Source organism: Triturus cristatus, chromosome 6 (genome assembly GCF_964204655.1).
Source record: "Triturus cristatus chromosome 6, aTriCri1.1, whole genome shotgun sequence".
In the NCBI taxonomy this organism is placed as follows: Eukaryota; Metazoa; Chordata; class Amphibia; order Caudata; family Salamandridae; genus Triturus; species Triturus cristatus.
The window spans coordinates 1,799,140,687-1,799,165,267 of record NC_140589.1 but is presented as its reverse complement, the minus strand read 5'-3'; the positions used below and the strand labels follow the sequence as shown (position 1 = coordinate 1,799,165,267).

At 44.1% G+C, this 24,581-nt stretch overlaps 1 protein-coding gene across 2 annotated transcripts in view; it reads right to left on the bottom strand.

The window, feature by feature from the left end:
* The window catches only part of LOC146822031 (clusterin-like), a 416,491-nt gene that overhangs the window by 287,866 nt on the left and 104,044 nt on the right, over positions 1-24,581 (bottom strand). For both annotated transcript variants that reach the window (XM_085609414.1, XM_085609415.1), the window contains exon 4: positions 18,056-18,226. In XM_085609414.1, coding sequence (XP_085465540.1) covers positions 18,056-18,226 — 171 coding nt within the window. The remainder of the gene's footprint in view (positions 1-18,055; positions 18,227-24,581) is intronic.

The following is a 24,581-nucleotide window of genomic DNA, read 5'->3' as shown; positions in this document are numbered from 1 at the left end:
CACTTGCTATCCAAGGAGGGTAGGCGACTGACACCAGAACGTATCCAATTGATTTCTGGCCTTTCACAGCCCAAGACACAAAAGGAGGTACGTGCATTCATTGGCCTCACTTCATATTGCAGGCAGTGGATCCCCCAGTATGCTTACATAGCCAAGCCCCTAATACAGTTGACGACACAGGAGGCAGCTTCTACTAATGTCCTCCCTTGGACACAAGAACACACTGTGGCATTTGAAGAATTAAAAAGAGCTTTATGTCAAGCACCAGTTTTAGCGATCCCTGATTACAACAAATCTTTTATGCTTTTTGTGACAGAGCGGGATGGAACAGCACTATCTGTCCTAACACAAGATCATGCAGGAAAACACAAGCCCTGTGCTTATTTTTCTAGTACATTGGACCCGGTAGCACAGGCTTTGCCTGCGTGCTTAAAATCTGTTGCAGCAACGGCCTTAGCCATAAGACAAAGTGACTCGATAGTGCTGGGCCACACCCTGACAGTACAAGTACCGCACGCAGTGGAGGTTCTCTTGAACCGGACACAAACACAACACCTGACTGTAGCGAGACTGACAGGTTATGAGCTGACGTTATTTCAACCACACATAGAGATCAGACGATGCAACATACTGAATCCTGCTACTCTTTTGCCCTCCAGTACAGAAAACGTTCCACCACATGACTGTGTTGAAGTAATACATACCGTGACTAAGCCAAGACAAGACTTGACAGATGTTGCACTCCCAGACCCTGACCTAACACTCTATGTTGACGGCTCATGCATGAGGACGGGGGCGGGAGAATTAGTGGCAGCATATGCAGTGACCACTGCTACTGAAATCATAGAGACTAAAAGAATAGACATACTGTCAGCACAGCAGCAGAGCTCATCGCCCTGACACAAGCATGCATAAGAGCTAAGCACTTGAGAGTAAACATTTACACCGATTCACAATACGCATTCGGGGTAGTTCATGACTTCGGAGTACTGTGGAGAGAAAGAGGTTTCTTGACCTCTCACGGGGCCAAGATACAGCATGGCCCCCTTATACAAGCCCTTCTGGAAGCGATACATTTGCCGACAGCCATAGCTATCCTGAAATGCAAAACACATACTAAAGCCACAGATACCATTTCTCAAGGCAATGATCTGGCAGACCGAACTGCTAAACAGACAGCTCAAACCCCACTAGACATGACAAACTCACAGATACCATCAATGACCAAAGCCATGACAGTCAGGGATCCTTCCAGGGATGTACAAGACATACAGACACATGCTACTCTAGACGAATTAAAGAAATGGTCGGAACAAGGAGGGGTACTGACTGATCAGGGTTGGATGACTAAGGGCAAAACGACATGGTTTCTTCCTGATTCGATGGTACAAGTGATCATAAATACCGCACATAGTCCTGCACACTTAGGAGAGAAAGCAATGCTAGACAGCTTACAGAATATATGGTTCAACAAGCACCTGCGTGCAGCAGCGAAACAAAAGGTCAGAACATGTATGATCTGTTGCCAATTCAATCCAGGTAAAGGCATTCCGATGGAACAAGGTGGATTCCATCCACCTGACCACCCTTTTGAAGTCCTCCAGATGGATTATATCCAAATGGACAGATGTAGAGGTTACAAATATGTCCTGGTAGTAGTATGTTCACTAACAAGGTGGACAGAAGCTTATCCAGTTCCTGATTATACTGCTGTAACTACCGCCAGACAATTGGTGCGAGAGTTTTTCCCACGTTATGGATTACCGCGTGTTGTATATTCCGACAACGGTCAGCCTTTCTCCTCTGAACTCATGAAACAGGTGTCCCTTCTGTTAGGGTATACCTGAAAGTTCCATTGTGTACGACATCCTGAGGCAGCAGGCCTTGTAGAAAGACACAATCAGACCTTAAAGATAAAACTAGCAAAGATTTGCGCAGACAAAGGTGTAGATTGGATGGTAGCCCTGCCGGTTGCCCTCTTTTACATGCGAATGGTAGCCCATTCTAGAACAGGCTTATCTCCCTATGAAGTGGTCTTTGGTAGACCACCGAATATGTGGGGCACTCCAATGCCTAAAAAGATTACTGATGTTGATAGTACAATGCTGACAGATTACCTGGCTTCCTTGATGTCTGCACTACTCTCTTGTTGTTCGCAGGTTGCTGCCGCCTTCCCTGACAACACCCAGGTCAAGGAACATTCCGTCGCTCCTGGGGATTATGTCCTAATAAGGAACTTTGATAGATCGAGTCCTCTTGAGCCGAGGTGGACGGCACCGAAGTTAGTGCTATTGACCACGAGGACAGCCGTTAAAGTCGAAGGACGGAAAGGATGGGTTCATCTTCATCATTGTAAACGCTACTTCGGGAATAACGATTCTTTTAAAAAGGACACGAACTTTTCAGACTTTGAGCCCCCTTTACTAGAGGAGACTCCCCAGCAGGAGTACAAAGCTAAACTTAGATCTAAAAAGTCAGAACCCGTTTGATCAATTAAGTCCACTAGGTGGTGAAGCGGTTGAACATGTATTCTGGCTTGCATAAGATCTCGGACAATAATAATGATAAAAAGAGCAAGATGAAAAGCAAATACTGTAAAATATTACGTGGTAGATGTATAGTGACTTTGATTTTTCTATTTCTTCTGTGCATCACGATAATATGTATCAGCTTAATACTACATGCTATTTTTCCTCCTATTGCCTCACTCTTACACTCCTCCACTAATGATACCATAAAGCACACATTTAGTGATCTGCCATCCCATGAGCTATCATATCGACTTGCCTTACGCAACAATACCTTTATTCAGATGCTGCACCATTCACATCAGACTAGCAATGCTACAGACTGCTGGGTCTGTGGCCGACTTCCCCCGTATCAGAAGGTGAAGGGAGTGTTGCCTCTTTTCCCATTTCCATTCTCCCATAATGGTTCTTGCGGAGCATGGTTTGCCTTAATGACATCCATCAACGGTGATGCCAAAGAATGTCAAGACAAGGAGTGTAGGGGCGACTGGGTATGGGGTAACTTGAATAAAGTCATGAATGAAGCATGTTTCCCAGATGAAGAAGGTCTTCCCCAAAGGAAAGGTACAGATCTAGAAAAAGAAGAGTATCTGCAAGGAAATGCGACCCTCGACTTTATAGTGTTGAATGTCAAGCCCATACACAATTTAGGTCCATCCTCAATTACAGTCCTGCCAGTAAAAGGGAACTTGTGTGTAAGAAAAGAAGGCTCAGTACATTTGGGGCACAGCGAGTGTACTACTATAATAGTGTTTAAAGACAAAGGAAAGTCCTATTTCAGAGCATCACGACACACCTACTTTATTTGTGGCCAGACAGCCTATGTGCAACTGCCCTTAGACTGGGGTGGGACGTGCTACATATCATTTCTTTTACCACCCGTTTTCTTGGCCCCATCGAACTATCATCAAGATCTCCAACTAGCACTTATCAGACACAGACGAGGGCTCGATGCCTCCGGCATTGACCAGACTGAGACAGCTTGGGAGCAATATACAGATTTCAACAAAGGATTCTTTTTCTTCATAGGTCCCGTCCAGAATAGTAAACTTATCCGCAGGCTAACAAGGATTCTAGAAACAGTTGCAAATGAGACTGCATCAGCCCTGGGGAACTTGACCCAGGAACAGTCTGCTATGAGAATGGTCGTTCTTCAGAATCGTCTTGTTCTTGACGTCATCCTGGCGGATAGGGGCGGGGCTTGTAGGGTCATCGGCTCCAGCTGTTGCGTTTTCATCCCTAATAACGCACCGTCTGTATACAAAGCAATAACAAGGCTCCACAAGATTGCCCAAAGCATACATCAAGACCCAGGCACGTGGACTTGGTCCAGTTGGCTCTGGGGAATAATATCGGCATGGGGATGGAAAGTGTTGACCGTCTGTGGGTTAATACTACTAATGATATTCAGTTGTTGTCTATGTCTGCAGTGTGGCCCGGCCGTTTGCGGTCTGTGTGCTACTGCATGTGTTCCACATCCCCATTCACAGAGCATTGAAAATGGAAAAATAATGCTGCAAGAACAGATTGACTGTCTCATGAGAATAGATGTGACATGAAGGGTCCACTAGGGGACAAGGAGGGAATGAGGAAATAAAAATTGTGAGACCTATGTGTCCCCTATGTGCCCCCCAACGCTTTATGTACACATGCATGTATCCCATGCATTTCCCCTCCATGGCCTGTCTATCATGATGCTTATGCTATAACGTGGCCTGCCATCATCCAGTCTCCCATGAGAGGAACGACAAATCTGCACTGAGGCCTACACGTTCTGCATCATGTTTTCCCGCATTTTCATGAAAACCCATTATTGTGGCTCAGCCAGAGCCGAAAAGAGGTTTCAGGCCTCAGACGCTCTGAGAACTGCAGCTGCATATCCTTGGCCTTGCACACTTGGGCCTCAGCCAAAGGGGCCCTGTCCGAGGTGCCGAGACAGTATTGAGCACGGTTATCTGCTTACTCCTACTGAACCACATTCCTGCCTGGAGAAGGAGGAATAAACACGACCCGTCTGCAAAGGAGAGAGCCTAGCCTTTCTGTCTCTTTTCGTGTGATTGCAAAGCTCACGTCAGTGAAAAGCCCATAGCCCCCATGTAAGGCCTACGCAGTGAATGAAGAAATAGATGCCACATTGGCTCTTGGTGATGGGCAACCTATGTCACAAATCAGTCCCTGCCCCAGACTTTAGATATCAGATAATACAAGATGTGCTGGTCGTCCTGACACTGAAGGCCTCACTTCCAGACTCCCCGATTGCACAGCAGCCCTTCCCCACGTCAGTTACACGTCATGCTCGAGTTGAGCACAAGTAAGGCAAAGTTCCAGTAAAGTTCCAGCTGATCACGCAACCCCTCCAGGTATCCACCCACCTATGACATTCACCAATGATCATCACGTGGACGCCCACATGGACGCCAACCTTCACGCCTACTTACACACCCACATGCTCTTATCTCATTCTCTCTTGCTCTGCCTGAAGCACTCCTGCTTACGTATAATATTGAATGTATATATACTGTACTCTGTGAATAAAAGATTGAGAATTATTGAGAAATCCCAGACCCGTCCTGATCCCTTGTGGTGATGGAACTATTCTCCCTATAACTCGAGTTATTGGAATAAAGCCCTTTTGAACCTGATACCACAGACTCAGCCTCTTGCTTTATGCATGATCATATTGATACATATAGAAATTCTGAGTGCGTAATACTTTATTTACGACAAAGGTACCAGCAGCAAGGCAGGGTTTGGTGCCATGTTCAGGGTAAGCCCTCAGTTCTTCCAGTGACTACTCTCTTCTGTAAGTGTAAGGTAGTAGCCAATAAGCTACTTACCTCTGGGGTGACTACACCCCCTATATGACCACTATCTGTGGGGAGTGGGCATTACCTGACCCAGAGTTCCTAGCTTTATCAAAAACAAGATGGTGAAACTCTTCTTCGAGTATCCACATCAGTCATCCTACCTTAGGGGTGTGCCTAGTCTGATAGTGCAACACACCTACTAACTAGCTAACTTTCCCTCCTGCTCTGGTGCCAAATAGGTCCCAGGGCAGTGGCTGGCATTCTCCAGGCCTGGCAGAGGCTCTGAAGTCCCTGGCCTCGATATGCCAATTTACTAGCCATTCTACTGGAGGAGGTGTAAACATCTCCTGCCAAAGCAGGCATTGTTTCTTACATCTGAGAGTGTTTGCTCTCCTAAGCGTGGGCTCAGAAACTTGTCTGTGGTGACGGGCTGAAAGAGTCCAGTCAGCCAACACACTAAATGACCGGTAGGTTTCAGGGGGTACCTCTAAGGTGCGCTCTGGGTGAATGTCATAATAAATCTAACACTAGCATCAGTGTTGATTTATTAAGATGAGGTGTTTGATACCAAACAACATTCTTTTCAGTGATGTAGCTGGGTAACTCGTAATGACCAGTGAGATGGCTTCCTGATCATATGCAATGTTGTGGCAATGGAATTAGACAACACAGGTGTACATCTGCTTATGACATAAGTCCTCACATATATATAAACCTATAAGTACTCTGAGGCCTGCTGTAGGAGTGACTTACATATCGTATATGCAGTGTGCATGGCCCACAGGGAGTATGCCATATCGTGTTTTCAAAATGGTTTTCACCATTTCACTCATCCTGTAATGGCAGGCTGCATGCAGCTTTTTGTGGTTCCCCTTGGGTGGCATAATACATGCTGCAGCCCATAGGGACCCTCACAAGTACCCATTTACTGGGTACCAGAGGTACCATTTACTAGGGTCTTACAAGGGTGCTAAAGTCCTTGCCAATTGGGTTACAAGTAGACTTTTACCTGTTTTGGGGGAAAGAGCTCTGGCACTAGGGGCATGGTTAGCATGGACCCAGTGCACTTTCAGTCGAAAAGCATCTGTACTAGGGCAACACGTGGGGGTGGCATGTCAAAAAAGGGGAACTTTCCTACAACAGGCACCTCACCAACCACTAACTCCTCAACACTACTCAGTCTGGTTTTGCACCCAACCACAGCACTGAAACCACCCTCCTCACTGCCACGGATGACATCTGAGCGACCGTGGACAGAGGAGACACAGCAGTCGTCATGCTTCTGGAGTTCTTTTCAGCATTTGACACAGTCTCCCACCCCACCCCATGCCTACATGACACGAGAATCCAAGGACACAGAATCTGTTGGTTTTGCTTCTTCTCAACTGGAAGGACCTATTCATTCAGCTTACCACTGTACACTTTGAACGACTGTGACCTCATCTGCGGAGTTCTGAAAGGATCCTCCCTGAGCCCGACCACCTTCAACGCATATATGTTCTCTAGCCATCATCATCTGCTCTCATGACATCAACGTCCTCTCCTTCGCCGACAACACACAACTCATTCCCTCCCTCACAGACAAGATGCCCAGTACCCAGATCAAGTTTATTGCTTGCATGACTGAAATCGCCCACTGTATGAATACCAACTGGCTAAAGCTGAACACCAACTAGACCAAAATCATGATCTTCGGGAATAGCACATCACCGTGGGACTCAACCTCAGGTCCAACAGAGCTAGTACCAACACCTACCAGCACTCACGTTAAGAACCTCAGGTTTATCATCAGTAGCAAATACCCAGGTCAAAACTGCCACTGCCATATGCTTACATACCATGATGATGCTGAGCAAGATTTTCAAATGGCTCCCTATTAGCATCTACAAAACTGTCACACACGCCCTGGTTACAAGGAAGTTGTACTACGGTAACACCCTCTATGCCGAGATCAACAAAAAAACTCACCAGAAGGCTGCAGTCCATTCATAACTCGGTGGTCAGAATCACTCATAACCTCACACGCCACACTCACATCACATCACACCTGACAGTTTCACTGGCTTCTCATTCACAAACGAGCACAGTTCAAACTTCTCACCCACACTTTCAAGGCACTACATAAAACTAGCCAAGCACAAAGTAACAATCGCATCTGCTTTCACAAACTTACAGACACATCCACTCATCTGTACTCCTACTTGCTCAAATCCAAGGCATATGGAAACCATATATGGTGGTTGAGCCTTCTACAACGCTCCTAAAGTGAGGAACGACCTGCTGCTACACAGATGAACCTCCTTCGCACTTGTTCAATTCTGCACAATGCTAAAGATCAGGCTTTTCAAATGGACAAATAGAGCTGTATTCCCACTAGGCCCTAGATGGCATAGACTCACACCTGCTCAGCGATAGTGTGCTCTACAAATCTGCATAAGATAATAATCGATGTCTCTATAATGCCTGGGCCACTGATGCATAAACTGTCTGAATCTTTGACACATACAATGTCTGGGACAATTGATGCATGCACTGCTTGAGGCCAGTAGTGCATATATTGCCTGGGGCCAGTGATCTTTATACTGTGTAATTCATTAGTGAATATATTGTATGGATTTATGATTGTTTATATTGCCTCTATGGTGGTTTTGCCTGTTCCAAGGTTTCTATATTTTGCCTACATATATTGCCTACTTATATTACCTACATATATTATCATTCAGTGACATTTTGTGAAATTAGTCTAGTTTCATGAATTAGGTGTTATTTTTGAACTTTTAAATTCATTTTAAACATATATTTTCAAGAGAAGAGCGCTCCGGTTTCGGTGTTTTAGCATGACCCTATCCTTGTACAATGAGGGGCTCTATCTTTGCACAGCAGTAGAACAAAAATGACAGACAATTCATGGAAAATGAATATTCATTATTAAGGGTGGGCAGAACCTGCAGAGTTTTACTCTGTAGAATTTCGCTGAGTTAAGTAAAAACCCAGCGAGATTCCGCAGAGTTCTGCCCATCCCTAGCATTAAACATGGCCAATACGTCACGCCTGCCTTTTTATCAAACTCCATTTTCCTCCTATCTATTTTATAACATGGTGCGCTCTAAGGCATGCGGCATGCAAAGCCTGAAAAATACTAATAAACTGTAAACAGTGCCATCTAGAGCTGCGATTATCACCAACCTATGCCGTCCACAAGCCCAAAGCTGAATGTCCCTGAGTCTGATGGGAATGTAAGTAGTATTTAGTGCTGCATTAAACAAAGTTGGTATTCCGCTCGCACTACTGTAACGTAGTCTTGATGTGAACTGGAAGAACAAGGCTGGGTGATATCGGCACTGAAGCTATTGTCCAACCCCCACGACACAATGTGGCACAATGGTCACAGATGCGCTTCCGATGAGCGTGCATCAGCGGCAAAACCAAAATATTGAAAGAAAAGCGTCTTCCAAACATTTTGTAGGAATAGGGAAAGCTTGAGACTTTCGTACTCACAATTGCAACTCTGGCCTTCAAACTCACAGCACGCTGGTGGGGGTTGGGGGGACCTCACAACGTTGGAGGCAACCTCATCATGATGCCAAAGCTGGACATACCCACGGCAACTGTAAAGTCGACCCCGTGAAGTGGCGGCGGCAAAGGAATGAAGACGTGGAGAGCAGGGTGCACAGGTGTATCTCTCACAATGAGCAGCTCGCCTGTTTACAGGCAGAGATTTCTTCCTCCAGCAGAAGCTGACCTACTGCCGGGGGTTCTCGGATTGTTAGCCTTGCTCTTGTCTCAGTGTGCACTGGTAATCTCAACTCCGCAGGCGGTTTGCGAGGTTTACTGGATTCTGCTCTCCAAGTGGAGAGCACAGTTGGCAAAACGTACCATACTCTGCCAGCAAAGAGCGGAGTTTACCGCGCACACCCAGTGAGGACATGTGAAAAGAACAGTGATGTGTTGGAATAGATCTATACAAGCAATATAGGGAAGAAACACTTAAATTATTCCTTCATATGGAGGTACACTCTCTGGATTTAATCATCAAATAATCAACAACATTGACGGAAACAAATTTGACTTAGATACCAAAAAAGGTATTTTTTATGTATATTAATGTAACACAGTATAAAAAATACACAAAACGATTGACAAATTGTCAATCTCAATAACAAAAATAACTTATAATCCCTATTTCCCTACTAATGATAATGGATGCTAACACTTATTTTTAGTAGCATTCCATTTTGTAAGAAAACCTAATAAACGAGTACTAGGAGGAAACAATTCGCTCCTCAAGACACATTGCCTAGTACTTTTTAAATTAATTTCCACATGATTTAAATTTCAAAAGGTTTCTTCAGTTCTTATAGTCGACACGTTTCAGCCCGACTTGCTTTGGGCCTCATCAGGACTAGGGTGTATAAGGAAATCTTTTCGGAGAAGACACCTAAAATACAATAACTGTTTTTACTCAAAACTATTTACAAATTTATACATACAAAACCCTAACTACACAGGAACTCGATTTAATTATACACCTTACGTCATCTCATTTATATATACAAATACTTTCCTCTCTTGGTGTGGCAGACTACACATATCGGTGAATAACGTCAGGCGTTGCACATGCAACCAGAGTCAAACCTTAAACTCCACAAAAGGCAAGAGAAAAATGAACCAAATCCATAAAACAAAAAATCACCCGTGCCAAAAGCAAACAACTAAATAGATCGAAGCACACCAAAGTGAGAAACAATGTGTGTACTGTCATGCCCCAAACTATAAAAAGATTCCGACTGAAAAACACAAAAGCCAATGACGCTCAAAATGTATATTTTTTCATTTATAAATTTACCATAGAAAGATCCTGGTTTAATTAATAAACCTTATAGGGACCCAGTTTCTCCAAACTCAACACAAGGTCCCATGAATCATCTGTGGGTATAAAAATGAGAAAAAGGCCCTCTAATTAAGGCAATAGTTCATCTCCATCCAAGCAAACAAATGCTGCTACATATACCTTCATATTGAGGGAGCGGTAACAAGTTCTTACCCGTACAGAACTGGAAAGTACCGTGTTCCAATCGTTACGAACTATTTCTAAACAACGGCCTCACTTGAAAATTCCTCTGTAATACAAGAACGCAAACTAAGTGTTATTAAATCTCTTGTTCTTGCAAGCTACCAAAATATGATACTAACAAGCTATTTGAAAAGCAAAAGGGCAGAGGAAGACTCTTACCAGTCAATGCGCGCGTTTCTCAGCTCCGACTGCCAATACTTCCGGATCATGTGCAAACAAGTCACATGACAGGGACTACACGAGAGCGTATAAATAAGCTGCCCTACTTCCTAACAAAACGACCTTACAACCTTACAAAACGACCTTGACTGTTACTACAACGAAACCTGAAGTCGACTTACAATGAAGACAGACTATCGGTAACATATTCAGACTAATGTAACAAATTGGTAAGCATAGAAAAAATTGGTAAGCATAGAAAAAACCACCACCAAAAATGACTAAAAAATATATACTGGCAAAATAATAATAAATAAAGAATAAACATAACAATTATAACACACAGGAAAAGAAAGGTTGCTCATACCCAGTGACTCTCGTCGAGTCTGCCACTCCTCACAATATATCTAGTTGCATCACTGCACAGCTGATTCTTTACCTCAATCCTCTATCCAATGGGACAACAACAGTACACTCAGGGAAGTTATTATAGTAGTAATTACAGTTCAAACCGATCAAAAAGGCCATGAATCACCATATAACAACTTTTTCAATCAATCGGACTTATCTACAGGCTGTAGAGTTTAGCTTACATTATATCTTTTTATCAAGACAGCAGCTTATTATATCCACCAATTCTCCAATGGTACATTCAGACAATATTGTCAGCTATTGTAATAATGACCATAGTTCGTCCCGGTCATTAAGACCATGTGTTGCTGTACGGTATTTCTCAATCAGTCTTGCTTCCAGTCTATTAAGTTTAACTTGCAGATCATTTTTCTTAACATTATGGAATACAAAAAGTACAGACCAGTGGAGATCATTTTCCGTATGGTTGTTATTAAGGAAATGATGTACTAGAGGCGCTCCCTGGATTCTACATTTAATTCTTGATTTATGTTGTAGAATCCGCTTTTTAACTGCCTGAGTAGTTTGGCCAATATAAAACTTGTTACATGGGCAATTTAAGCAGTATACTGTGTTACTAGAGTTACAGTTGGAAAAAACTCTGCTCATGAATATAGCCATTAATGACTACTTGTTTCGAATCAGATGTCAATCTACAGGCAACGCAATTTTGACATCTAAAATGGCCAACTACTGGAGGCAAACTTAATTGACTTCTTAAATCATTTCTGGGTGATTCTGTAGTTCTTGCTGCTCTTACTAGTTGTTGCCTAATGTTTTTTCCTTTTTTTAAAGCAAACAACGGCTTAGGGATGTCCAAAGAATTGATTAGTTTCCAATTAGTTTGGATGATCTTCTTTATCTTATTTGCTTGAGGCCCATAAGTGAGCACACAAGTCAAGGGAGAGTCATCTTTGTGTTGTTTGGGGGTCAGTAGTTCTTCTCTTGGCGTAAACCACGCTTTCTTTAATGCTGTTTTAACCAATTTTTTAGGGTAACCTCGACACAACAATTTGTTCTTCAATATTTCTGCATTGCTGAAGTAATCTTCTTTATTGGTGCAATTCCTTCTGATCCGAAGGAATTGCCCATAATGCAGATTTTCTTTTAATGTGCGTGGATGGCCACTGGTGAAATGTGACAATGTATTACGGTCAGTAGGTTTTGTGTATAAACTGACTGCCAAATGACCATTTTCATGTTGGATATTGACATCTAGAAAATTGATCTTTTCATTGTGCTTGGACACTGTGAATTTGAGTTCAGACACTCTTGTATTGAGCCAATTGTGAAACTCAGTCAATTTAACTTCATCTCCCTCCCAAATCATAAAGATGTCGTCGATATACCGACACCAAAAACCCACCTGAGTTTTAAAAGGGTTGGTGTCACCATATATCCACTTCTTTTCAAATTCATCCATTACTAGTTTCGCTATCCCAGGTGAGAAGCTACACCCCATAGCAACTCCCATAACTTGTAAATACAATGTTCCTTTGAAATTAAAAAAATTATTTTTAAGACAAAGGGTCGCTAAAGCTATTAAGAAGTCTGTAGGGACCTGATGTTGACGTTCTCTTTGTTCCAGTTTGTAATGCAAAACTGCCAAGGCCTCATCTTGAGGTATGTTTGTATACAACGATTCAATATCGAAGGCTACAAGGATCTGATTTTCAATATCATAAGGAAGATTTTCCACTTTCGATATTAAATCCATCGTGTCTCTTACATATGATTGTGTTTCCTTCACCAAGGGTACTAGAAAAACGCCAATGTACTTTGCTAATGGTCCCAATAGTGATCCACATGCGGATACTATTGGATGCCCAGGGGGGGTAACCAAATTTTTATGTACTTTTGGTAGGACATACAAATTAGGTACCCTATGCGTATCTGTGTTAAGAAAATCAAATTCATTTTTACACAACCAACCTTGTTCAAGGGGTTCTGATGTCAAAGCCAAAATTTGCGATTGCAATACAACTGTAGGATTTTCGTCTAATAACCTATAATGTATAGGATTAGCTAACTGTCTCATGACTTCTTCATCATACTTATCTGAATCCCACAGAACTATCCCTCCCCCCTTATCTGCTGGTTTGATGAAAATGGCCGAATTTTCAGATAAGGTTTTAAGGGCTGATATTTCCTGTTTCCCAGTGAGGACAGCGCTTCTTACCTGTTGGTGTGGAACCTGGTAGCTTGCATGATGAATTTGGTGGAATCCCTGGTGGCCTCAGATCAGTCGGGCTTTATGCCCCATTGGGCAACCCCCCATAATCTCAGATGCCTGAGAATTCGGGCAACAACAGGAGCGCCACAGCCAGAGAATTTGGGAGCTTTTGGTGCTCCTGTCGTTGGATGCAGAAAAAGCATTAGACTTGGAGTGGCCGGTCTTGGGGAAGATGAGTTTTGGCCGCTCCTTAGTGGGGTGGGTCAATTTGCTATATGACCGGGAGAACGTGGAGACCTACAAGAGAGATGCGGGCCAAAGCACTGCTGGACAGGTTCTTCAGACAGGTAGATGGGGTTACTAGAGCTTTGTTATGGAATGGGAGAGCCCCAAAAATAGCCCTGGCGTTGCTGGCAAGGAAGGTGTGGGAGGGAGGCATTGCCCTGCCCAACTTGAAATTGTATTAATGGGTAGCTCACTTGGAGGTTGCGAATGACTGGGTCTTCTCTGACCAACGGGTGGCCTTCTTGAATTCAGATGTATGGGCAATAGGATCGGCGGGCCACCTGAAGGTATCTGTATGGTTGAGGAGAACGTGTTTGCTCCCCTTACCGACGGCTCAGGGAGCTTAGAGGGATTCAGGGACATGGTCACTGGGATTTGCTGGGAATCACGGTGGTGGGGGACGTTGGAGGGACGTGAGGCTGATTCCCTACCCAGAGCTGCAGGCTGAGTATGATCTGTCAGGGGCTCATTATCACAGATATGTGCAAATCGACACATCATTGGAAAGTATGAGGCTCTTTTTTCGGATCTACCGGAAGAGTCATCACTAGAGTTCCAGGTGATCGCGTCCCCCCTGCATGCTATTTCTCAGATCTACACCACATATCTGGTCCATAGTGTGCTCCCGTTGCATATACTAAGAAACAAGTGAGAGTGGGACCAGGGCAGGCTGGAGGACGATGCGTAAGAGAGGTCTGCTGCTACCAGAGCGAGGTGGCTATACAAGCACGTTTCTGCCTGGTACAACTGAAATTGCTGCAAAAAGCATACTATATGAGGGAGCAGTTGTACAAAAGGGGTGTAGTGGGTCTGCCTTTTGTTTGCGGGGTTGCAGTCAGAGGGGGGCCTGCTGCACACATTGTGGGAGTGCCAGCCAGTGAGGAGATTCTGGTAGAAAGTGAGGATACACCTGTCAGAGGTGATGGCGCCTCAACTGATTGCCCTAGGTATCTGCGATAAGCAAACACTAGAACGGTATACGCTACTCTTCTGCAATATGACTCTGGCGGTGGCAGAGCGGGTCATTGCTTGGAAATGGGGTAGCCCCATCAACCCCACACTGCGGACTACCAATACAAATGGTACCTCACTCTTGTGGGTGGGTCAAGTACCCGCGACAGGCAAGGACCCAAAACGTATTGTGGAGACATCAAAATTACCTATCACAAAACGATCAGCTTTTGCAAGGGGCGTCACATGAGTTTTTGGTCCCGGGCTTGGCAGCCATCTAGGGAAACCTACCAAACCCATGCATTTCTGAAAACTAGAGACCCGGGGGAGTCCAGGAGGTATTGCTTTTGTGGATCCCCCAACGTTTCCCTACCCAGAATCCCCTGAAAACCTCAAATTCTGATGGAAAAAAATCAAATTTTCTCAAATTTCTGTGTAGGAAAGTATTGTAATCTGCATGGATCTACAAATGTCCCACCCCCCAGTGTTCCCTCAGGTCTCCCAATAAAAATGGTACCTCACTCGTATGGGTGGGTAAAGTACCCGCGACAGGCAATGGCCCAAAACATGTTGTGGAGACTTCAAAATTACCTATCACAAAACAACCTGGTTTTGTATGGGGGGGGGGTCACCTGGGTTTTTGGCCCCGTGCTAGGACGCCATCTTGGGAAACCTACCAAACCCACACATTTCTGAAAACTAGACACCCGGGGGAGTCCAGCGAGGTATGGCTTGCGTGGGTTCCCCAACTTTTTCCTACCCAGAATACCCTGCAAGCCTCAAACGTAGCTAAAAAAATCAAATTTTCCTCAAATTTCTGTGTGGGAAAGTTGTGGGATCACTGGGCTGACACACATTTCCTACCACCCAGTGTTCCCCCAGGTTTCCCATTAAAAATGGTACCTCACTCGCATGGGTGGGTCAAGTACCTGTGACAGGCAAGGGCCCAAAACGTATTTAGGAGACATCAAAATTACCTACCCAGAATCCCCTGCAAACCTTAAATTTAGCTGAAAAAATCAAATTTTTCTCAAATTTCTGTGTGGGAAAGTTCTGGAATCTGCATGGTTCCGACATCTTTCCTGATGAATACCATGGACTCTGTTGAGCTGCTAGGCAGAAACATGTTGACATCATAGTGGGTTTGAGGTGCTTATTCTCTGATACTCCACACCTACTTTTTAATGCCAAGTGGTACCCTTGGAAGTAAAAACCCTACTGGGGTACTACTGGGGTACTAAATTGGTTTTTAATTTATTTCATGGATCCCAGGTCAGAATAAGCACCTTCCTTATCTCAGGTGTAGGCCAGCTCTCCATCAACCCAACGTTTTTGGTGAGTGTTGGGATGTCCTATGATGAAGCATGACACCTGATAGATGCGTGTGAGGACATCCTGTCAAACGTTTTGTGTCTGCTTAGGAACAGACTGGCATTTATGAAATAATACGTCGTAAAAAAAATTCACTCAGTTGGTTTTTTGTGTGAAATAGGATTCTATTGGAGGCCAGCATACCCTTGAGGTCCTAAGCCTATGGTTCTCACTGGGGAGATTATCCATGGCGATTGTTGTTTGATGGTGGTACTTTTTAAATACACTGGACTCTGCCCTCTGGGCTGATCTGGGCCTACCCTTGAGGTGACTTATATGTGTTAAAAATTTGGTTTGGGCCCGGTAAAAAGTTTATTTTGCCAGGTTGATATGGCAATTTAAAAATGCACCCACATGCTTTAATTGCAGTCCTGAGACATGTTTACTTAAGTAGGTGGCACAATTAGTGCTGCAGGCCCACTAGTAGCATTTAATTGACAGGCCTGGGGCACATGTAGTGTACTTTACTAGAGACTTAAAAGTAAATTAAATAGGCCAATTGGGTGTAAGCCAATTCTATCATGTTTTAAGGAAAGAGCACAAGCACTTTAGCACTGGTAAGCAGTGGTAGAGTGCGCTGAGACCTAAAGCCAGCAAAAACGATCAGCAAAACAGGAGGGTTGAAGGCAAAAAGTTATGGGAGTACCATGCCAAGGATGCCAGTTCTAACAAATATACAAAGTAAGTGACCTCATGCCTTAACACTAGGTACTCTAAGAAGGAGACAGAGACACAAACAACCTTGCCACTACTTACCTCAACTCAATGACATATGGATGTGCTAACAAAAAGTACTTCAGAGAGAACCACCCTAAATACAGTGACCTGTGAAGGTGGGCCAAAACCCTAATCAAGCAAGCCTCGGAAATGTTACGTTTCAAGAAAGACATAGGGGAACAAAATAATCAGTGTAGGTGTAGTTCTAGAATATGGGGACACAATGGAATGTTGTGTTAGAGAGAGGGGTTCAGGAGAAGGATGAACATATTCACAGAAAGAGTGGGAGGTGCATAACACTCCAAAAATCAATAACATGAGTCAAAAAGGCCTGGGACAGCTAGGATAGGTTAGAAATGAAATCTACTGGGCTTATTCAAAGTTAAGCGCAACATCCAGGCTTAACGCCAATGTGATAAGAAGACTACTTCACGGTATTATCTCAGAATTTTGGGTTTTCATGAAAAAATGCTGTACCAAATTTTTATGCACGCTGATTTGAACAGGGTTTGCTGGTAGGAATCACTCACTTTATTTTTGTGATCAAAAGCAGCACCACTCCATTTGACTAAATCTGAAATGAGGCTACAAATGTTCAGCAATACTGATATTACCCTTCCTACCATCTGCACACAGCTGTGAATGAGAACACAAGTAGTCTCTGTATTGTTTCTAGAAGGACCCGGTGAACAGATGTACCAGTCGGTCCCTTTTGCACTGTAGTGCAGCTGCAGTGCAAATGTTGCCACCTTCCAGGCACTCAAACTGTATTGGTTTACTTTCTCTCAGCTGGGCCTTAAAGCTTTTCTTAGGGCCTTATTACAAGTTCAGGGCTAAATTCACATCCTTGTGCAGACAGATGTTTCGACAGTAAAGTACTCCTGCAGGTAATGCCCTCCTGTTCGCACATTTTGATAAAAGATATATGATTCAAAGGAAGGTTTAAGGATGTTAATCCAGAATTGTAAACTGATGTATTAATTACCTGTGCCCGGGGGGAGTTTATATAAAATCTAAAGAAACCCGATCAGAGTTAGTAATGAAATGCTTGACTCATGGTATGTAAAGTGAATTACTAGGTCTAAAACATGGTACAGGATTTTAAAACATGAATTTTAGGGTGATGAGTCTAAGTAACAATGTTATGATTGTAGGAATTGTATTTACGATGATTTAATATGTTTCAGGACTGTGGAGTCCAAATAAACTTTGTCTTGAACTGAACTACTCCTGCCGTTTCCCCCTAATATATTCTGGTAGAGCCAATCTGCTGAAATGTACATGGGGAAGAAGGCCTGGAAAAATCTGGTGAATTTGGTATGTGAAATAATGATTCTGCATTTTATGTCTAACTACCGCCAATGAATAAAGCATTCTGGGGTACTGCTACTAAGCTGGTGAGTTAGATTCCCCACCCTTTCCCGCTCAAGGTTCAAGAGTTGACTATGAGAGCAAAATGACAAGGCACCTCCATTGTATTTCTGCCATCTCTTGTTGGACAAAGCCAGCTATCCGGTGCTAAAAAGGCCTTCTGCTCATTTGTGTGTGTGTGACTGAACTACAGTGTGATTGTACTGACCTGTTCAGCAAAAAGGCTTTGCCCGCTACCGCAGACCTTGGCGTAGTAGGTGATGCACGTATGCTTCAGGCAGGGCTTGCACTCCTTCCACAAATCCATCATGGTTTCATTGCACACACCTCTTGTCGTGTTTATTTCCTGCTTTATCTCCTGGGCCCGCAATAATGTCATCTGAAAATAAACATATGCATGGAGTATGTCAACCATCGCTGATCTTATAACTCTTGACATTTGTGCACATTCTATAGCTTGCTTGTAGCCTCACTCAATTTCTCTGAAAGGTCTAACAGACAAGATGCTTGATGGGTCATATCCACATTAGGCATTTCCAGAGGCAGTGGACCTCTGCAAAAGCATTCCCCTAAATCCATCAAGCCAAGCCCCTTGCTCCCTAACTCGATGCTAATCACAATATCACTTTAAAAACAATTTACTGGATTACAGATGAGTGAAAATGATTTGCAACCTACGACAAGACTCTTTGTTGGAAATGGCGATCTTTGGCACTGTGTACCCATAGCTTCTTGCCCTGGCTGTATTCGCTGTTTGTAGAACTCTGTGACTTTACCCCTACTAACCCGCGGTAAAGTACCTGTGCTCCACCTTTCAGCATGATGAAATTGGTATACCCCTATGTGCCATATTAAATTTTCCTATAAGTCGGTAGGGCCTCATTTACAACATTGTGATGCACAGCATTAAAATATAAGGGCAGGAATGCATCGTATTTAGAAGATACAGTACGTTCCTGTCTTTCTCTCCTGCGCACAAACAGCAGCCGTGCACCAGCGCAGACCACCTTGAGTCATTTTGCAAGGGTGCTTGCACTGAGGGGATAATTGTTTTTGTGCAGGAAGGCACACCTTCCTGCACAAAAACAATAATGAAAGGCATTTTCCTCTTTATAAATAGATGAAAAAACAAGGAGAAACAAAAGTATTTCTCCTCTTCTCGCCTTCTTACGCCTCCCCTGGGGAGGCATAGGAATCTGACTCATTCCCAGGTTTACAAAATGCTGTAAATCTGTGAATGCGTCAAGTTCCATGGATGTTGCTTGGGAACACCCACAGTAACGCCCATGGAACGCCTCTTTATGCGTGAAAGGGAAACATATTTACAAGGCTATGAAAAGTAATTCAGGGTGACTTAGGGAATACATTGCGCTGCAGATGTGTCAAGAAAAGTGCCGCACCGGCGACGCAAGGGGCATGTAAATAACCCCCCTAGTATGTAGTACTAAGTGTACCTGGACTCTAGAAGTTAAAATTCACTAGCAGGCTGCAGAATCCATTGTGCCACCCACTGCAATGGCAGTGCAAACATGACTGCAGGCCTACCAATGTAGCCTAGCTAGGTAGTTTTAAACTGAAAATTTAACACGTCAAATTAACCCCTTTTGACAGGTCACACCCTTCCTTTAAAATATTAATAAGTCGCCCAGAAGGGTGCATGATATTTAAAAGTAAAACTTTGGTGTTATACATATCTTTACAGTGAAAAAGCCCTTAACTACTGTTTTCTTTTTTTCCAACATTTCTTTATTGGTATTTTCGAAATATTTTCAAAATACAACAGCAATTTGTGTTCATGAACACAAAAGACAAAGTCCTGTTCCACTGGGACCATTGTTCTTGTGGACAAAGTATATGGACTACCAATAGTACAATGCCTAAAACCATAAGCATTGGAAGACAGTGGGGAGTTGGGAGGGATACATGAGTGGGACGGGGACGGGTAATGAACCAGCAGAGATAATAGAAAAGAGAGCATAAAAATAAGCCTGTTACCTGAAAATCCAAAAGATCACAGCTGTAGTGCCATTAAACAGGAATGCTAAGCTACATGTAACTGAAAAGGCAAGCAAAAGCAATATGGTAATGATACATCGAAGTGTACCCAAAATCATAAATGAGTATATTTGTACCTTTGAGCACTCAGCCCCGTTTAGCCATCACCCTAAATAAATATGCCCACTGCACCCGGTCAAATGACTTTTCGACACCTAGTGATAGAGACAGTTTTGATTCTCTGTCACCTTTTGTGTGCCATAATATGGTGGTCTAATGTCCGGAGATGGTTGCGGGAGCACTGACCTGGTAGAAAGCCAACATGAGACTTCTGAATAAGTTGGAGGATCACTTAATTAACAATATAGGTTAATAACTAGAATAGTCCATTTGGACCTTATTATCTTCCATAATGAGGGTAGTAGTGGCCTTATTGGTGATGACTCGAAGGGAGCTATATTCCACCGCTTCCTGATAAGCTTGTGCCAAAAAGTGCACTTGCTCTGCCTAATCCATTTTATAAAATACACCAGGGTACTCATCTTTCCCTGGGAAATGTCTTCCACCACTTCCTTCTCTGTACAGTCAAAGTCTAAATAAACCATACAAAGAAGGCCTCAATTTGCTTCAGCGTCACCTGGGACTTAGAGGTATAGAGGGACAAAATAGAAAGAAGCAAAAGGGCCTGTGATAACAATCAGGCATGTGAGCATAGTACCCTGTTCTTCATGTATCACTGGAACGCCCATCTGGACTTTCATCTGTCACAGAGTGCGGCCATAAGGCAGCATGCTTTTTCATTGTGATCATACTTTCTCCATAGCAAATTAACCGATGACCTTTCTGCTGAATCAGTGAAAAACGCATTTGAACTCTGACTGGCTTCCTCTAAGTCTGTGTTGAGCACAGGAATCAGCCGTAGGCTTTCTGGTCTTGTGCAGTCATCAACAGACGATGTTCATCATCTCATGACTTCTGTCATCATCGTGCCCCCCAAAAAGCTTTTTTCACTGTAGCAAGGCTTGCTGTTCCATAGGAACATCACAACCCCTACAAGGCCTGGACTCATACCAATCAATTTTCAGGTACAGGTAGAGAACTCTCTGGAAGGCTTCCATGGGAATCTCTAAAGGTGGACTAACTTAAACCACTGTATGCTCAGGAGGGCCTTTGTTTTTGGGGATAGGGGGGAATCCTAGGGGGATCAGTGGTGAATCTAGAAACAACCTGTGATATAACAACATTCTCAATGGTCTCAGGCGCAAGAAAGCAGATCCAAACATTCTCAAATACTGCTAGAATGTTGTTTATCTTATAGGTGGGTGGTCCATTCATGATTGCCTACTTTATGGAACTCTAGGAGCCACTCTTGAAACTTTTGGTGGCTAGCCTACTATAGGTGTGAATTTCCAGGTCGGGGATGTTGGGCACATAATGTGCAAAGCCCTGCTGATGGGATAATTACCAGGAAGCAGTGTAGATGTATGCGGGACCATACTGCAGACTAATATGACCGTAAGGCGGGACAGCACCAAAGGATGTGATAGAGATTACAGGAATCCTCACAAAGTCAGCACTGGTAATGGGGCAACAACTGTGCCTGTTTCAAATTCCAGGGTGTCCTGTACCAGTTGTTGAGGATCTTGAAGAGGAGGAATTTCAGCCTGGATTTTCTTATGACTATATTGTAGTCTAAAAGCAGGACTACCCAGTCAATGCAGCACAGATCACTTTGTTGCGTTACTCTGCCCCAGGGAGGCATTTTAACGGTGGAGCGTAGGTGGTCCACCCAGGAATTTGGCGCATTACCAGATTTAGCATTACTGGTAGACCTGGGAATGCGTTAAAATGCTACACCTCCTCAGGTGAGGCGTAAAGAGGAAAAATATCCTTATTTCTCCTCATTGTTTCCTCTTCCTATGTGTGCTGCATTCTGGAAAATGCCTCAGATGATTGTTTTTGTGCCGGATGGTGTTTCTTCCTGCATAAAAACAATCCTGCCTCCAACGCAAGCACCATGCTCCACAGAGCAAGGGTGCCTTTGGGTTGAAGAAAAGACTTGGAAATTGGGACAATCATCTTGGGGTCGATATTAGCAAGCTCAATTTGAGAAGTGAAAAAGAGCAGATTTATATGTAAGTTTTTTTTCCAGTGATACTGAGTCCTTTCTTTCAAGCTGCTTGCAAACAAAGCTTCTCTCTGGCCAAAGTGTTGTGAACAATGGGGCAGATATAGCAAGGCTATTGCGGCCAGGCTTCATTAAAGGAGCAAGCTCATCAATTTCTTCCAAGATCCAATAATGAAAGGAATCCACGTCCTTTGTTAGAGCTCCAGAAAGAAGTAGGGGAGACCGAATTAGATTACTATTCAAATTATCACCTGTTGTTTTACCCCATTTCTGAATAGCGAGGTTCCCAGAACATGTACCGCTAGTGTGAGGAGCACAGTGATCTACTGATATATTAAAGGCAACTAGTGAATCATCTGGCCACACCTGAACTTCCGGGGTGCCTGAAAGCATCTGAGAATGATTGGTAAAAATCAAATCGTCTGTGTGGCCGGCCACATTGGTGGGACCTGCCACTCATTGAGTAAGCTCCAGGACCGCCAAATTATCAATCAGGCTCTAACTGTCTGGTTAAGGGAATCATAAATATGGCACTCAAGTCCCCTAATATTTTAAAATGTGAATAATGCATCAGCTGTGGGGCTAGAGCATCACCTAAGGAGCTCAAGAAAGTAGAGCAAGGGCAAGATGAGCAGGAAAGCAAGACTCCAGGAAAAGAGTATGACTGACTTACTTTAAAACAAATACCAAGACTCTCGGAATCTTTTAGTTCATCAACAATGAACATCTTGTACATGACCTCTTCGCAGAAGATGATAGCCTAACCCCGCCTCTTATCTCCGGTCTGTCACATTGGAGAATGGAGTAGCCTCATGGAAGGGCAGCTGATATGTCTGGATTAGACCAGCTCTTAAGCCAAGACTCCGTAATGAATAAAACATTGAAGTGGCCGTCAGAAAGGAGGTCACAGATTTGTTGACTGTGTGAATGGAGAGAGCCCACATTAATTAATCTGGCATGTAAGTTGTTCTGCAAAGCGGTGAAGGAAGCTTTTGAAAAGAATGCAGCGTGATGGGCAACGGAAGCCGTGGCGGCATAATGCAGATTGCCCATTTCTGAAAGCAGAGCACACTTAAACTTTAGGCAAGAGATCAGACCTGCTACTTCAGAAAGATCAAAAGTAAAATCACAATGTGGAAACTCGCCTAAAATACAAAAACCCATAAACGTTCCTTTGCCTACGTCGCCGCACGCCTCTCCTCCGTCCTCTTTATCTGCTGGTAGCATCAGAAGCTCAGCTAACTATCCCATGCTGATTTTTTCTTGTTGTGGGAATGAAACCTGCGCTTAACTATAACGTCCCTGTAACCTTTGGTTTTTTTCAATGAATTTCTGTGGTTTTTTTAACGAGTAGTGACGTTTGTAGAGTGGTGGAGAAAGGGGACTGGGCCTCCGAACAGCTCTCAGGAATCCCGCTGTGTTGGACTTACAGAAGGTACCAGGAGGACTTGTTGGCTCCCAAAGTCCATCAGGAGTAAAGTGGACTTCATCCCCCAACCTGTAGTGCACCACAAGCAGCGTTTGCAGAGAGTTGGAGAAAGGGGGCATGACCTCTGAAGACTTCTTAGAAATCCGTCTGTGTGGGACTTATTGGAGATAACAGGAGGAGTAGTTGGCCACCAAGGACATCCTTGGGGGCCAACTACCCCTTCTATTACCTCCAATAAGTCCATTACAGCAGGATTGCTGAGAACTGATAACAGGCCACGCACCCTATCTACACCCTTTCTACACCTCCTGGTGCACTACTAGTAGGGGGATTAAGTCCCCTTGGCTATTGAGGGTCCTTGCGGGCCATCTACCCCTCCTGTTACCTCCAGTAAGTCCCACACAGTGGGTTTGATAAGAGGTTTTCGGTGGCCACGGCCCCTTTCTCCTCCACTCTGCAAAAGCACCTCCTTGCGCACTACTAGTTGGGGGCTGATGGCCCCTATGCTCTTGAGGGTCCGTGCGGGCCAACTAGCCTTCCTGTTATCTCCTGTAAGGCCCACACAGCTGAATTGCTGAGAGATGCTCAGAAGCCATGCCCCCTTTCTCCACCACTCTGCAAATGTTTCTCCTGGTGCACTGGTACTTGGGGGAAGAAGTCCACTTTAGTCCTGAGGCCCTCAGGAGGCAAAGGGACATCATCCCCCCACCAGCAGTGCGTCGAGATGTGCGTTTGCAGGGTGGTGGAGAAAGGGGCCCAGCTTCTGACCACCTCTCAGCAATCCAGCTGTGTTGGTCTTACTGGAGGTAACAGGGGGGCTAGTTGGCTCCTCAGGACCCTCACCAACTAAAAGGACTTCATCCTCCAACCAGCAGCGCACCAAGAGCTGCATTTGCAAAATGGTGGAGAAAGGGGGCCGGCTTTTAAAAAAAATTCTCTATTTCTTTTTTTCCCTGGACAATTTTGGGCCCCAGGAACCCCATCCCCCATATTTTTTATAAAACAAAAGGGACGGGGGCCACGCGGCTCACTCCCAGACTGAATTCAGCCCAGGGACCCCATCCCCCTGGGACCGGCCATTTATTTTTTATAAATAAAGGAAGGGGTGGGGGTCCGTGTGGCCCCCTTCCCTAGGCCAATTTTCGGCCCCGGGGCCCCATCCCCTGGGGCCTGTCCCTTTTT